Source organism: Brachyistius frenatus, unplaced genomic scaffold, assembly GCF_029030835.1.
Source record: "Brachyistius frenatus isolate BFR_SWC_R1_liver_20210118 unplaced genomic scaffold, ASM2903083v1 Contig_2, whole genome shotgun sequence".
Taxonomy (NCBI): Eukaryota; Metazoa; Chordata; class Actinopteri; family Embiotocidae; genus Brachyistius; species Brachyistius frenatus.
The window spans coordinates 3,948,760-3,965,012 of NW_027210601.1; the positions used below are offsets into that span (position 1 = coordinate 3,948,760).

The window sequence follows — 16,253 nt, forward strand, 5'->3', positions numbered from 1 at the left end:
CTGATAAAATCCGTCATCTGACATAACCATCTCTGTAACCCGTTTAATAGATATTTCCACTGCTCTGCTTTTAAAGTGGAGTTGCAGCGGCTGAATGTGTTTGATAATGACACAGATAGTTCTGCGGACCTGTTGACAGCTTTTATCTTTGTAATTTGCATTCAGAGAGTATCATGATGCTTTAAAAGCTTCCTCCGTGTCACTTTGAGCTCAGTTCTGAAAAAACTTGTTATGTAACGTTCTGATGTTTGTAACCAAAACTGAACATGCCGTCTGCACATGTCACCTCTTCTCTTCCTTGTTCCCCAACTCTCTCCTTTAGCAGGCTGTCCTTTTCCTCCTCTCCATTCACTCCCTCCTTTTTTCACCTCATCTTCTATCCTAATCCCACTCTTACCGTTGACTCGATGTGCCTTTCCCTCTTATCTCACTTTCAACTCAATTAAATCATTAGGGCGGTGTTCGTACTGAGGCTGACTTTCAGTCAGGACAAAATACGTCTGAAGGACAAGCGGAACAAATAAGGATGTAAAATCTTTCTAAAATGCTCCCGAGCTCTGGGTGTGGCAACTTAATGGCCCTGAAAAATGAACTACAATGCACCGTCCTAAAGGTTAAACATTTAACCATCATTAAATAAAATCCATCTTTAATTACTGCCTTCTCAGTCATGAATATATAATTTTATAGACAAATGTTTAAGATTTAAAGCAAGTTTAAGATGATTTTAAACACTATTTCTACCACCACACACACACAGATTCATGTGCTCTTCTTGACAGTCACATACTGAGTCAATTCAGAGCAGAACCCAATGGATGACAAGTAAAATGGAATTAGTTGCATTGCTAGGCAACCCTGTCAAAACTAACAATGCATCAACGACACATACACAATATGACGCTGTCTATAATCCGAATATTTTGTTCCCCTTGACAGCTGTTTGACTCGCAGCTTTACTGTTTTAGTTCCCTCTTGGTGCTCTTAAAGCTTAATCTTTCGTCACAGGATGCAGAATTTCAATAAATAACCTACAGAAACCACTGTGCACCATCTGCTCTGTACCAAATAGCAGACAAACCCTTTGACCCTTTTGTGTAAACAACTTTTTTGCCAACAAGTTGACCATAAAAATGATGACATATGTTATGACGTATGCTCCCCCAAACTGCCCAAAAGTTATTGCAAGTTTGATGGTTGTTGTAAATCTTACTACAACCAGCTGCAGCAGTCTCATCCACACTATTTTTTCCATTGTTGTTTGTTAATGAAAATAGGCCTGCCTTGGTAGATAGCAGTGCAGGACTGTGACTCAAACACCCTTAAATAAATTGTCTGACATTTTCAGAAATGCATTTATTCACAAATCTTCAGATCAATACCACTCTCATCTGTATGCTAAGTATGAAGTTAGAGCCTATAGACAATTTGATTATCTCAGCATAACTGCTTGTCTGGTCTGGCACTGTCTGAAACAACACAATCTGCCTTCCAGCACTTCTTAAGCTCACTAATTAGAATTTAAAATCTAATTTACAAAGTAAAAAGTTGTGATTTTGGACTGAGTTTTGTGCTAAAGCTATTCCTACAAACAGTTACAGCAAGCTGCATCCTGCTGTTTCCAGTCTTTATGCAAAGTCATGCCCATCTCCATCCAGCTCTACACATCTATGACTGTCCATTCTCAACAGACAGCTATAAAAGGAGGTATTATCAAACCCTCAGCTAGAAAGTACATTGTTTTTCTTTGCTTAAGATGTCATACGTCAAAATGTCTGATTGGGAGATTGTTTCCAAACACAAATAAGAGATTTAGAGCTCCTGAAAGCAGCTTGAGAGTTTTTGCATTGTAAAAATTCCCCATTTGGATAAACAAGACACACAAGGATTATAAAATCTGCAGAGTGAGTTGGAGGAAAGAGAATCTCATAAAAGGGACTCATCTTATCTCTGGACTGTCAACACCAACTGGCCTAGACTGTGCGAGGCTGAACCCAATTTCAGATTGGATGTCTAAATTATACATAAAACTGGCTCAACAATCTCAATATGTGTCCCTGCCTTGAGGGAAAAAGCCTGTCTCCTTGTATGAGAAGAGAAAAGAGCTCTGCACACAGGACCTTGTAAGGTAGAAGTTTCTTATCCTCCACGTTGTGTAAATACGGGCACCTTGACCAAACGGCATCTGCTGCACACCCATTCAGGCACACACACACTCTCTCTCTCCCCGACCCCGGTGTTGTGGGGTTACACACACACAATGGTTTCACTCACGGTGAGCCAACCAACGAGCTTACCGGCTATCCAGCTAATTCCAGTAGCTGCAGCCAGTCTCCTGCATGCATGGAGCGTTAACTACGTGAAAGAGGGGGGGGCAATATTTGTTATCTCAAAACATGGAGCTCCGCCCACAGTTGGAGGGGGGTTTGCTTTTAACTCACTATGTCTGTTTGTCGGACTGTTAGCAGGCTAAAAACATGAATGATGGTGCACAGAAACAACGTTTCAAGCTGTGTGGTGGAAATGCAATTGGTGTTGCTTCACATTTGAAGACATGAAACTTCTAAATGGTTTCATGTGACACAAGCAAACTTTGAAGCTGCGTGCGGATGAAGTACAACAACTGTGAAGTGCCTCTTCCAAAACAGAGTTGCTTACCCATCGCATGCAAGCCAAAATGTATTTTCCTACTCCAAGTTTGCTTCTGTGTTACTTTCACATTGTTCATTCTGTCAGCAGTTTTTCAACTCTGTTACAATAGGCCTGTCAACACTTTACAATGGTGTTTTATGAGGAACATGGTTTTGGACCACAGGGGATTATTTTTACTGTATTCTATCACTGGAACAAACTGGCAATGAGGCTGTGGTGACATGCGATATCATGCTTATTAATACCGCCACACAGTGCCAATCAGCAGAAGAAAAAAAACTCTCCATCATAGGCCGAATCACACATGATGTTCTTTTGTACTTTGGACACAACTGCTCGGTTAAACTATCCAAAACCTGATTGTACAGCAGCAGCTGTGACCAAACACTACAAAGGAAGTCCAACTTTTCCAAAATGCAAAAGGGAACAGACTATAAAATGACTTAAATTTGCACTGACCAATCTTTTATTTGAACTAATTAAACAACTACATGTTAAATGAATCACTGACAGTGATAAAAGAAAATTATCACCAATCTTTGCAGTTCCTTATATCTTTTTTTTTTTTTTAATTTTTTTGCTTTACAAGTCTAATCTCATCCATCTTCTTTCTTTCTGCCCTGCACCAAACTTCAGTCTGACAAAACAAACCAGTTTAACAATACACAAGGTACCAACTTAATACAGAATAATACTGCAAGGTTCAACTGACTCAATCTCTGCCAAATGTCTCACTAACTAACACTGTGCATGCTATGCCAATATACCAATATAAAAACCATTAGTGCATGCTCAAAGCCACAAAATCATGCAGCTGGTTAATACAATGGATCATTTCAGTCAACTTTTCAAATTAACAATATTTCTCTCTGGAGTTGGTAAGCACCAAGAAGGAGCTAAAAATAGAGTGATAGTTGCACTTATATTCCTCAACTGGCCAGAAACAGAACTTCAAAATGACTATAATATTGTTTGCAGGATGTCTGGCATGTCAACTTCATATGGTGTTAACATGTTAATGTTGTGTTTGCAGCTTATTCTACAGCCGCTAAATGGTCAAACCATTTCTTTTAGGTTCCCAAAAAACATGAAGCTAATTGGTCTGCAATTTGAACAGATTCACAGGGATAGTCTTTAATTGATAAAAAATGAGTTTGTAAAAACACTTTGCACTGCGGTTTTAAAGTAAACTTTACAGCACTTTTCTCAAAAAAGTTGCAGCGTGATTTATAGAAATACACCTGCATTGTCGGCGGTCTGTGCTCTGCTGACTGCATTCTACTTTATAATTAATTTGGATGGAAGTTGACCTTCTCTAATTATGATTAGTAAAAAGGTCAGTATGAAATTATGTCAATTAGCCTGACAGGAAAATGAATAGGACTGGATTAACTCTCTCTTCTGATGAATCTCAGTTTGACACCAAAGTCACCGCTCTGTCTGGTTCATACTTTTATTTATTTCAGTGAACTAGTCGGTCACACTTGTACCTCGGTTTCTAAATCTACTAAGAGGGGTTCAGACATATGTTGATCCCCAAAAAATAGGCTATGGCAGCAAAATCAGGGCTAAAATTAGAGTTAAAAAACATGCAGCAAACTCCTCTGTGTGATGCTCCTGCAGGAGAAATAGGATTACATCAAAGATTGTTTTCAATGTTTTTACGGCTGATTAATGCTTTAACACGTTAGAGCTGAAATCCTTTAAACTTCCAACACTTTACAGATCTCAACACTGTCCTTCAGACACAACAAATGTTGGGAGTGTTTCCAAACCTGCTTCCCCCTGTGGCGGCTCATCCTGGGTGAGCAAGCCAGGAGTCATGGTGGCCACAGAGCGACCTCTCATTCATGTCGCCCTGGTTATGTAAGCTAAGAGATCACAATACGTCACCGAGGGGGAAGGAGAGAATTGAGGAGAAAAAGAAGCAGGAGAAAGAGGGGGAGATTGCATGGGAAATTACTTTGAATTATAAATAAGGATATGCCTGCTTCAGAGTTTTATTTCCCTCCTTCTCATGTCCCTCCTCCTCTTCCTCTCCTACTTTTCACTCTTTTCACTTTCTCTGCCTCCCCTGAAGGCTCCAGTGCACGACAGACAGAATTGGACTTGGCGTGTTTTCAAAGGCTGTCAAAGATGATGCTGGGTGCAAATGACAGTATGCTCACTGCAGCTGGAGGTGTGTGTGCGTGCGTGCGTGTGTGTCTGTGTGTGTGTGTTTGTGTGCGTGCATGTGGACTGTGAGTCAGAGTGCAAGCTGGCTAATCTCCCAGCAGATCTGGTGGCAGTCCATCTGCACAAGGTGAACGGGAGCTGGGATATGTGCTCGGATATTACAGCTGCCAAGGCATCTTCTCAAGTGGCAGAAAAATCTTTAGGACAGACAGCAACACTCTCCCACAAACTGTGTTATGTTTACAGCTGCTTTGTATGACAAATATCACTTCTTATTCTTATTAATAAGGATGCAATCTTCATAACCGGATTACAAACTCAAATGTTTGACCAAATATGTACCGTGATTCACCCTTCCTCCTCGCTGTAAGGATTTGCTGCATTTCTCTTCATTGTCTAATAATAGTTACAATGTCTTAGGACTTTTTGACTGTGCCCTAGACAGAACAAGACATTTGGAGACATCCAATCTGAGTGTAGCAATTTGTGTTGAACATTTCTTACCATTTCCTGCAGACGAAACAATTCATCAAATACTCAAAAAAAACATAAAGGTTTTACTCTGTAATAAATGGGAAATGGTCTGCAGTTATACAGCGCTTTTCTACCTTACACAGGCATAGCTGCCATGAACGGTGCTCACCTGCTATCGGGAGCAACTTGGGTTTCAGTGTCTTGCCCAAGGAAACTTCAGCATGTAGACCAGAAAAACAGGGGATTGAACCACCAACCTTACGATTAGTGGGCCACAGCTGCCCAACTTGTAATTGGTTGTAGAGCCGATTGTCCACCGATCGCTGGATTAGCAGCACATTACCATCCACATTTTGGACTGTCCTTGGGCAAGACACTGAACCCCACTGGTGTGTGTGTGTGTGTGTGTGTGTGTGTGTGTGTGTGTGTGTGTGTGTGTGTGTGTGTGTGTGTGTGTGTGTGTGTGTGTGTGTGTGTGTGTGTGTGTGTGTGTGTGTGTGTGTGTGTGTGTGTGTGTGAGAATGGGAAGCAAAAGTTGTAATAGATCTGGTAAACCCTCTGCAGCTTCACGTCCTTTATGTCACTCTTATATTTACATCTTTTCAAAGACTGCAGCAAATGTGGTGAGATGAGGGTTAATCAGTAATTAAATTATTTGTTTTTTGCAGCCCTGGTTTTGATTCTGCTGTTGTATGCGGATTGAGTGTAGCAGCCTGCCCATTAGGAGGGTGTCAGACCAGAAGCAGGTTGTTGGTGGTGACATTTCTAATGCCATTAGCAATTTTTAGGTGTTGGTTCTGGACTCTGACTTTATATGCTCTACAAGTCTTTGTTTTAATGTAAAGCAATTGTTTCTTTTATGTAAATGATTATAAGCCATCTACTCACCTATCTGCAGCAGCACGGGGGTCACCAGCGCCGTCTCCATGGCGTAGCAGAACTCCCGGCCGAACATCACGGCGCCGTGCATCACCCATCTCTTCAAGGGAATGCCCTCGATCGATGCCTCGCTCGCCAACTCTTCTCCAACTCGGCCTCCCCCTCCACCTCCCAATCCATCCGTCTCGCCTCCTGCTCCTCCTTTCTCCTCATCGGAGCCCGCTGCGCTGGAGTTTTTGGCGTTAACCCCACCGACCAGAGATCCGACCTGCATAGCGTCAGCCTGAGTGTTCTGGGGAGGCATGGCGGAGGGCATGCATGCAACGAGGAAAATAAGCGCACCCCTTCTAACACACAAAGCTGTGAACAGTACTAGTAGCTACCAAAGAAAAAAAAACAGTACTACTTCCCTGCTTCCACAAACTGCTAAAACTTGTAGTGACTTCCTAGAAGTAACTTAATTACAATCTTTTCAAGTTACAAGTTGCAACCAATTCGTTGAAACTTGCTGGTTATATAGTTGTAACATCTATAAGAGTTCAAAAAATGATAGACTGCTAGAACTAGAATGAAAATGGAGTAACAGAGTCCCAGCGTGCGAGGTAATAAAATGTATTTAAAACTGGGTCCTGCTCAAATTAAAAAGGTTATGCACACTAAATAAATGGGGGGGGGGATCTGTTACCAACAGATTTAGCATATATCTGATTTCCAGATCTTCTCAAGTGAAAACAGAAAACAAAACAAAAAAAAATCAATCAACAATCAGTTGTCCTCTATTCAAGTTGTCCCAAAAACACTGCAACTTCAAATACAACACGTTTTTACTCCGTCTTGTTTTCCACCTGAAAAAAAAAAAAAGAAAAAGAAAAAAAAAGAAGGCTTTCCAAAGGCTTGTAGCAAATCTTCAAAACTGAAGGAAGCAGTTGAATTTCACAGGAAGAGTAAACGGTACATTCCAAGAGTGACTTTGTGCGTTTGCTTCTTTTCAGTGTGTTTGTCAGGTGTGAGAGATCCTGCCTGGAAAACTCTGTCAGCTTTATTTGGTACGTTGGTACAACAGTGTTTGTGTGTGTGCTTGTGTGTATGTGTTTGTGTGTGTGTGTGTGTGTGTATATATGTGTATATGTGTGTGTGTGTGTGTGTGTGTGTGTGTGGCGGGTGTTTATGGCTTTTTTGTCATTGAGGTTTGCCCCTCTTTTTTTTCTTATTTTTCTTACTGTCTATTACAAGCAGCAAAAATCCATATAGAAGACCATTCGGTGAGTTCCAGAGTCATTTTGTGTATGGAGGGCTGGATGGAGGGCTGGATGACGGAGTGGGTGGGGGCGAGCAAGAGGCCGCTAGGGGAGGGGTGAGGAGGATGGCAGGCGGCGACGGTGGGCGGAGCTCCTCTGAAAATCCCCATCGATTGGCTGATCAATCTGAAGGAAAGTGACAGCAGGACACCAAAAGATAGTGAAGAAGAGAAAGAGGGGGATGGGGGGGGGGAGGACAGCAGAGAATTAACTTCTTAAACATGTCGTGCCTTCATCTCCAACGTGTCAGCATAAACGTATGGTAAAATACTCAACAGCAGCTGTTCTGTCCAGAAACAAGGTCCTGGTTAAACCCTGACCAAGTTTCTCTTGAGCTACTTTTTGAATTTGTGGCAGTGAGGCTACCAACATGTTGACACACACACACACACACACACACACACACACACACACACACACACACACACACACACACACACACACACACACACACACACACACACACGTGTTCTCTTCTATGAAAAGAGTCCATTTTTAAACAGCTTAATTGATTCATCCTCGGAGACACTCGGACAGTCTTTGAAACTGGATGGGAAGAATGAACAACGAGCGCAATGTTTTTTATGAGCTGAAATGTTTTTCTAACTGAGCGACTGTTTTGAACAGAGTGCTTTTTGTGTGTGTGTGTGTGTGTGTGTGTGTGTGTGTGTGTGTGTGTGTGTGTGTGTGTGTGTGTGTGTGTGTGTGTGTGTGTGTGTGTGTGTGTGTGTTGTAAGAAGAAATGACAGATATGTGAACAAGAAAAAAAGAGAAAGAGGAGTACAAGGAGTGACGGCCTTCAGTTAATAACAGGTCTCACAGAGAGCGAGAGCGAGAGCGAGAGAGAGAGAGAAACAGTCTGCATGGAAATTCAATACGATTTCCCACAGAGTTAAATTCCAAAGTGTGTGTTTTTGTGTGCAGGAGCCCCCTGGATTATAGCCCATGGAGACGGCATGTTTGTCACACCCAACACACACTAATGCTTGCCATGTGAACAACACACACACATCATAACAGTGCTAAGACCCTCATCAAGCCTCTTAAGGGGGAGACAGAGAAATAAAACAAAAATGAGATGGAGGGAGGGAACAGTGGAAGGAAGGAGGGTTTGAACAGGTGGACAGTTGGAGGAGGAAGAGGAGAGCTTGGAGAAGATGAAACAGTCGGATAAAGAGGGAACAACAAACGGAGAGAGGAGACAGACTGTCAGATGGACGAGCACGGAGGCCGAAAATATTAGTCTCCGTGCGTTTGTTACTTTCTCTGGCTCCTCATTTCATCTCTCCTCTCCACTTTCAGAACTCTCACATGTCTCCATTAACATTCATGATGCACTCAAGATGGTCATGAATATTTCATGGCACAAAAAAAAACACCCAGGCCTCTCCACACCTAACCCTAACAAAACACCGCGGTAAATTACATAACAGCCCCTCTCCTTCACAGGCGCACATAACAAATACTCATTTTCTCAAATACTGTCAAATAGAAGCGCGACAACAGATAGAACCCCACGGTCTCCACCATCAGAGAGGAAGCGGGATGTGCCAAAACACCCAAAGCCTCAACAGCGTCACAGGACACAGCATGGTAACAACAACAGCCACATCAGATCCGGTTAACCAGTGACAGGAGCATAAATTATGGTTAAATTGGAAAGGATCAGAAAATTCCAGCAGGGTGGAGATGCTGAAATTAAGTCATCGGGCACACACATTAATGTCATGATGAACAAACTACATGCAGAGGGAACACACAACATGAAGTAGATATGCCAAATTAACAACAACATCCCACCAAAGCTCATCACCAGCCTGGGGATAAATTTCCTCAACTATGACAGGCCTTTGGTTGCAATTAATGTTCTCATACTTCCATTACTCTAACACCGTAATTAAGACTCTGACTAATCATTATATTCATCTATTAATCTGCAGATTATTCTCTACATAAATTACATTTATGTATAATTTAATTGTGATAATTAAATGATCACAATTTCCAACAGCCTAGGAAAGTGTGCTTTTTTTAACATTGATATATTCATTAGGTTGTTTATTATTGTATTTTGTTGTTGTATGTTCTTTGCAATTTTAAAGTGTTTTGAAACCATGCTACACAGTGATTTTGCACTTCAAAATCAACAAAACTGAATTGAATTGATGTTTTATTGGCATTAGTTTCAACCAAAAGTTATACCTCTGAGATTTTTGTGAATGACAAGCTGAAGTGGAAGCTGCATTACCACACTGACTGAATTAACTGGACAACACTCACATGGCTCTCAAGAATTTTTTGCATCTCTGCAACTTGATTTTAATACTCAAGTTCATTTAATGGAAATAGAGCTATACCTGAAAGGAAGAATACCTGTCCACTGTGCATGATCCCGAGTTCAACACATTTCACTAGAAAGCATTATTAACATAACTTTGTAAGCATGTTGTCCTCGGAATGTGGCTCAGTTTTGTGAATTAAAACTAAAGAGCTCAGCACAAAAGGGCGGATGACTGAATAAACCAAAGAAATGGTAAACAGGACGAGTTGTCCAGGAAAAAGCTGAGATGAAACAGGAGCTGAAACCATTTGAATACTTCTGTAAACATGAGGTGAAATGACTCATCTGTTCTGACAGTGAAATATTTAGTTGGAGGCTGTTTTCAAAGTTGGCAGGAGGATTTTAAGTGCAACCCATGAGTTCTCCGTTTCAGATCTATTGGCTGTAAATATGTGGTTCTGTGCTTTTATGAGTTTTAAATAAATACAATTAACAGGCTAAAGTAAACAAAACTAGTGAAGGTCTGTGCATCTCTGTCTCATCATCTGACAGGGCTCTCTGGCCTGCATCTGTAATTCACACACACACACACACACACACACACACACACACACACACACACACACACACACACACACACACACACACACACACACACACACACACACACACACACACAAAGCCTTGAAAGCTATCTGATTATAGGTCGTTACACGTGTAGCACCCGTCAGCTCCCCTGCTGTTTCCATGTGTGTTTGTACATGTGTGTGTTTCTGTAACATGAGCTCAGCTTATATAGAATTACACCTCAGCTTTTCTGAGCCGACGTTAACAAAATACTGTCTCACGTGAGAGCAGAGGGGGTGACGGCGTAGGAAGGGAAGGTGGGAAAGAGGCAAGGGGGTAAAAAGGAAGACAAAAGAACGCAAACACGGAGGCGAAGAGGAGGGAGACAGAATGGAAGAAGGAAGAGATAGGACACAGTAAAAAATTAAAACAAACGCTTCTGTCCTCAGACAAAGAGAATGAAAGAGAGGGAGAGCAGAAGAGACGAAAACAAGAGCGGGAGGGAAGGAAAGGAGATGCCTGTGAAGTTCAAGGTCACGGACAAATTAAGAGTCTGTCGTCTCCTGTGTCTCACAGATCAACGCACAAACACACACACACTCACAGAGGCTTTCTGATTCTGCAAGTACACACCCTAAACACACATAACCCAGGTCTATTTTAGTGAGTGTTTATTCTTGTGACACAGACGAGATTACCTGCGACACTGACATGAAATCAGGACAAGCTATGTCTTTCTCACTTCATTCACCTTCTCCATTTCCCTGCTTCTTCTTCGTTTTCTTTTTTTAGCACTAGCTCTTTCTGTCCCAGGAAACATGAGATTATATATGGGACATATAGTGCCAGAGTCACAACTAAGTAGCGACTTGAATTGTTAAATATTTAGCATGTTCTTGGTGCTCCTGCGCAACCCATTGGCTACCTTACAGGGGACGTGACTCATTTCTGCAGAGCAGGTCGACACTACAGCCATGAAAAAAGCATGGATGTCTTATCAGTTATGTAAAGCCAAGAAAATCTAATTTTGGCAACAGGGTGGAGGTGGGGAGCAGCAAGGGCTGAAGCCTGCGGCTCGACGTTCCAGCTGATCAAGGAAAACAAGCCCCAAATGAACTCCTATTTAACCTTAAAAAAAACACTGCAAATCGTTCGATTTTGTAGTCTCATTTCTATTTTCTTCTGTTAGAACTTCTGTGAAACCAGTCTAACAAGTGAGTTCTGAGTTTTGGTATAATTTGTTCTTAATGGTGTTCTTAATTAACTCGCTTGTAAGGAATGCTGGCATGAACTGAAATTAGCTGTAACGAAGGTAACTTACTGAAACAAAAACAAAAGACTGGCTGTATAGTCAAGAATGTCATGTTTGACATCAGCATTCGTCATTCGGGGGCTGCTGCTCAGTTGCAAACGGATGACATTAGTTCAGCAGGTTGGACAGTTAAACCGGTTTTATACTTCGTCTGAAGGTCCACAGGAGGTTTCCACCCTATCACATCTGAGGATCAAATTATAGCGTCCGATCTCCACACATAGACATTTAGACCGGAACATCTACAGTTTTATAGCAAGTTAGCAAACTCAGTCCACTAAAGAAGAGCATGGGATGCAGTGAAAAGCTACAGAACAAGCCAGCAAGAAGATTTTGTGTTTAGCTTTACATCAGATCAGAAAACACTCAATTAGTCAATAACTTTTGATCATCAGTCCAAGTCAAATTTCAAACATTTGCTATTTTCAGCTTCTGAAAAAAGATTTTGTGCTTTTGTTCCTGGTTTATATCACTTTATATTAATTACATTTGGGTTCTGGACTGTTAATCAGACAAAATAAGCATTCTGCGGGCAGCGCCCTGAGTCTCTGGGATACGGTGGGAGCATTTTTCATTATTATCTAACATTTAATAGACCAAATGATTCATCTGGATATATTCATTCATGAAAAAGGTGCAGCCCAACTGCCAATGCTTGTTTGAAATATACGCATCTGTTAATATTAATTGATCTACATGTGTTCTGACTCCTAAAAACCCATCACCATTCCATCAGGTTGCGTGCAGACATGAATTTCACGTGAACACACTGCGTACAACATATAGAGCTGGATATAGATTACAAGACTACGGACCTCAGGATCGAGTTCACATACGGCAGGAGCCTGTGGACGTTTGTGTGCACTTGAGTTTGCGTGAGAAAGAAGAGCAGGCAGTAAATACAAATAAAGAGACGAGTATTTTGTTACTGTGGGAGAGACGCAAGACGACAGCTTTTCAGACAAAGATGGACCCGGAGGACCTGTCCTTTTGTTCAGCACTGTATTAATGATCAAGACAGACAGACAGACAGACAGACAAGACAAGGCAAGACAAGACAGACAAGACAGACCCCTTACAGATCTCGAAGCAAGTTAAGGCGTGGAGTAGTTTTAACACGACACAAAGTTAGATAATAATTTAAACAATACACACACAATCAAAATTAGCCTGTATAGGGCAACTAAACTATACTGTACATTAAGACACTGGAGACTAAAAACTACAAGATGATTGGACGTTGGCTTTTTTTCTGCACCCGGCGAAAAACGGCACCAAACGCAACACGCGTGCCTTTGCCAGTTTTAGACCGACATGGTTCAGCGCCCAAGTTGTTTAAATATTAAATGCAATTGCAACCATCTGAGCGATTATGGGGGTGTTCGATTTAAAATGATGTTTGTTGGTGCAATGCTATCTTTAGGCAGCGGAGTGATTACGCGACTGGTCAATAAAAACCTGGTCTTACGTCAAGTTGCGCAGCGCAGGTACACAACGCGGGTACACAACGCAGGTACACAACGCGGGTACACAACGCAGGTGCACAACGCGGGTACACAACGCGGGTACACAACGCAGGTACATTCCGCTTGCTGCACACACAGGAATGTGCCGCAGGACAAAAACATGCAAAAGTTTAAAACTAAAAAGATTACATTGTGAAATATTATCTTTGTGGACATGAATCTGCTCAATCTGTGCATGAGCAGATCTGTTTTTCCTCTCCAGTGAATCATTCTTTCTTTCTACTTGGCAAATCCAACGTATTATAGCAATCTGCGACTGTGTAAACGCACTTGGCTCTTAAAGGGAACCGAAGATGTCACTCTGATTGGTTTGTCTCATGCTACGCGCAAAAACACAGACTAATTAAGAGGCAAAGTACCACCCCTTTGAACAATGCGCCCTAGTTTGTGTGCCGATAGCCCATCGTTAAACTAGAAAGGGTAGATAATGAGTGGACACCACCGAAATGCACCAAGATATAGTTAAGGATAGTTAAAATACAGCCTTTGAAGTTCATAATCGTCAGGGCTAACATATCCAGTGAGACAGAGCAAAAACAGAGAGCAGAGCATCGGGCTCAGTACTCAGCTTCCCCCCACCCCCGCTAGGAAGAGTTGAAGAGCCTAATGGCTCGTGGGACAAAGGATCTCCTGAGTCTGTCCATTGAGCAGCTCCGTGACAGCAAGCTGCCTCTGAACATACTCCTGGGCTTCATTATGGTGCTGTGCAGTGGCTGACTGTCATTGTCCAAGATTGACACTCTGCCACCGACACCAGAGTCCAGCATCAAGCCAACCAAGAGCACAGTTCATTTCAGTTTAATCTGCCCCTGGTGAAATTACAAGGTACTGGTGCATGTAAGCATATACTGACGTTAGGATTTGCATGCGCGTTTCTATTCAGTGCAATTACTACTGACATTCCCACTTCTCTTTTTATTTATTTACTTTAAATATACCAGATACATGTTTGGGAACATGTAGGTGTCTAAGTATATCTTCACATACAGCATTTTCATTTTATTATTTTTTGCTGAATGGTGAACTCAAATCTTCCTTTATGCTTGTGTATTTTACACACTGTATGAGCAGAAAAAAACAACAGTAACGCAATTTATGTATACATGTAGATTTTTCTTTCTAGTTTGTTTTCTCTAATAAAGGTATCTTACAGTATTCTATAATATATCCATAGTCTTTCACAGTTACTTTTGACAGATCTATGCAAAGGAATACAAAAAATAAAACATTTAAAAAATACTTTTTACAAACAAAAAATGTGTCAGAGACTTAAAGTAGAGATGAAAGTGGGCTCAGATCAAATGTTGCCAACACAGAAGACTTTCACAAAAACACCTCTGTTGGCATGCAGGGTATGTGGTTTTACGCTTGCCTGTGTGTGTGTGTGTGTGTGTGTGTGTGTGTGTGTGTGTGTGTGTGTGTGTGTGTGTGTGTGTGTGTGTGTGTGTGTGTGTGTGTGTGTGTGTGTGTGTGTGTGTGTGTGTGTGTGTGTGTGTGTGTGTGTGTGTGTGTGTGTGTGTGTGTGTGTGTGTGTAAATGCAACTAAATGTCACTGGCAGATGTGTAGCCTTCTGTGTCTCTCTGAGTCTTCTTCTGTCTTTTACCAAGATACTGTGACTGGAGTACAGAGACTCTTCAGTCTTTAGTCATTTACTCTTCTCCTCTCCCTTACACGCACGCACGCGCGCACACACACGCGCACACACACACACCTGGCCTACAAAAGTCAGTCCGAGATATCCATGCCTCACAAAAGAGAAACACGTCTACTTTGCAAAGCATGCACACAAACACTTCCCATGCAGTTGATGAAATATGACCATATTCCCAGCTTTTGGGAAGCAGATGGCAGGGATAAGAGAGTAAAACGGAGCGAGAGAGTGAGAGAGGTAAACAGAGACTAGATGTGTGCATTATGGTGCAGTACTGCTGCAGTGCAGAGAGTGCAGGGGGGGCACATGTGTATCAACGTGCACTTGCGTCAATGACAAATCCTCTACTCATAACACATCGCTTATATCACTATACTGGGTGTTGGGAATATGACGTAATATAAGTGCTGCTCTCATACGTGCACTCTAACACAGGCATGCATATTAAGACACTTATGAGAGCCTCCCACTGACTTCGGGTTTATCCTCCCTGACGTCCCAGCAGCTCTAAATTAATCTCCAATCTCAGCCTCACCTGAACCACACAGCTGTTTCTCTCAAAATAGAGGCTAAATGTCTTCTCACTTTAACCTCCAGGCCGTCATCACAATGAAATGACAGGAGGACACAAATACCAACACTGTTTCATAGTCCGAGTTCAGTCAAGGTCAATCTTCCCGTCTCTCTACTGTGGCAGGTTGATCAAGTTAAATGAGTGACTTCAACACAAATCGAGCTGGAGTGACCTAATTTCTTAGACTGCAGAGGCATTGACGTATCCATGTAGAGCACTGCTCTGGCAACTTATCCAACAAATTATCAAATGCAACATGGTCACTGCACTTCTTTGTGTAGGACAAGCAGATTAGATTTGCTACTTTGTTGCAACACAACAAATATGTACTAGAGTTTCTATCCAAATGAATTGAAAATATACGATTATGAAGATTTAAGCCCACCTGAATACACTCCTATCATTCATTCACTAATGGACAGAGCCAAGAGAATTATCCAAATCATCCAAATATAAAAAAATGTGTCTAAATCCTCTGTCACAAGAGAAAAATTAACATGGTCAAAACAGAAAATATTCAAATTTCTGCTGTACATTATCATATTGTATGTGCTGTTTACAAGTTTAAGTGTTTTTAGAAAGTAGATAAGCCAAAAGTTAATTCGCATAAAAAAGATCCACCCAATTATTTAAAACTGAAGGTGTATTTGTTTAGTGTGGGAAAATAAATACCCATTATCTATCTCCACAACTCCGATTAAACAATTAGGCCGCATTCACTTCAGACCATAATAATGAGTGTGAAAACCCTTCGTGTGAGCCAACCAGTTTTCATTTGGTTAAAACAGTAAACAAACCAATGGCAACTGGCTGAAAAGCTGCCACTGTTGATATGACTTCCTCTAAATTTGTCTCATACAATC

At 41.6% G+C, this 16,253-nt stretch overlaps 1 protein-coding gene across 2 annotated transcripts in view; it reads right to left on the reverse strand.

Moving 5' to 3' along the window:
• Positions 1 to 16,253, reverse strand: part of LOC138618547 (solute carrier family 45 member 4-like) — a 52,704-nt gene that overhangs the window by 25,883 nt on the left and 10,568 nt on the right. For both annotated transcript variants that reach the window (XM_069694356.1, XM_069694365.1), the window contains exon 3: positions 6,190 to 7,604. In XM_069694356.1, coding sequence (XP_069550457.1) covers positions 6,190 to 6,496 — 307 coding nt within the window. In that variant the 5' untranslated portion in view covers positions 6,497 to 7,604. The remainder of the gene's footprint in view (positions 1 to 6,189; positions 7,605 to 16,253) is intronic.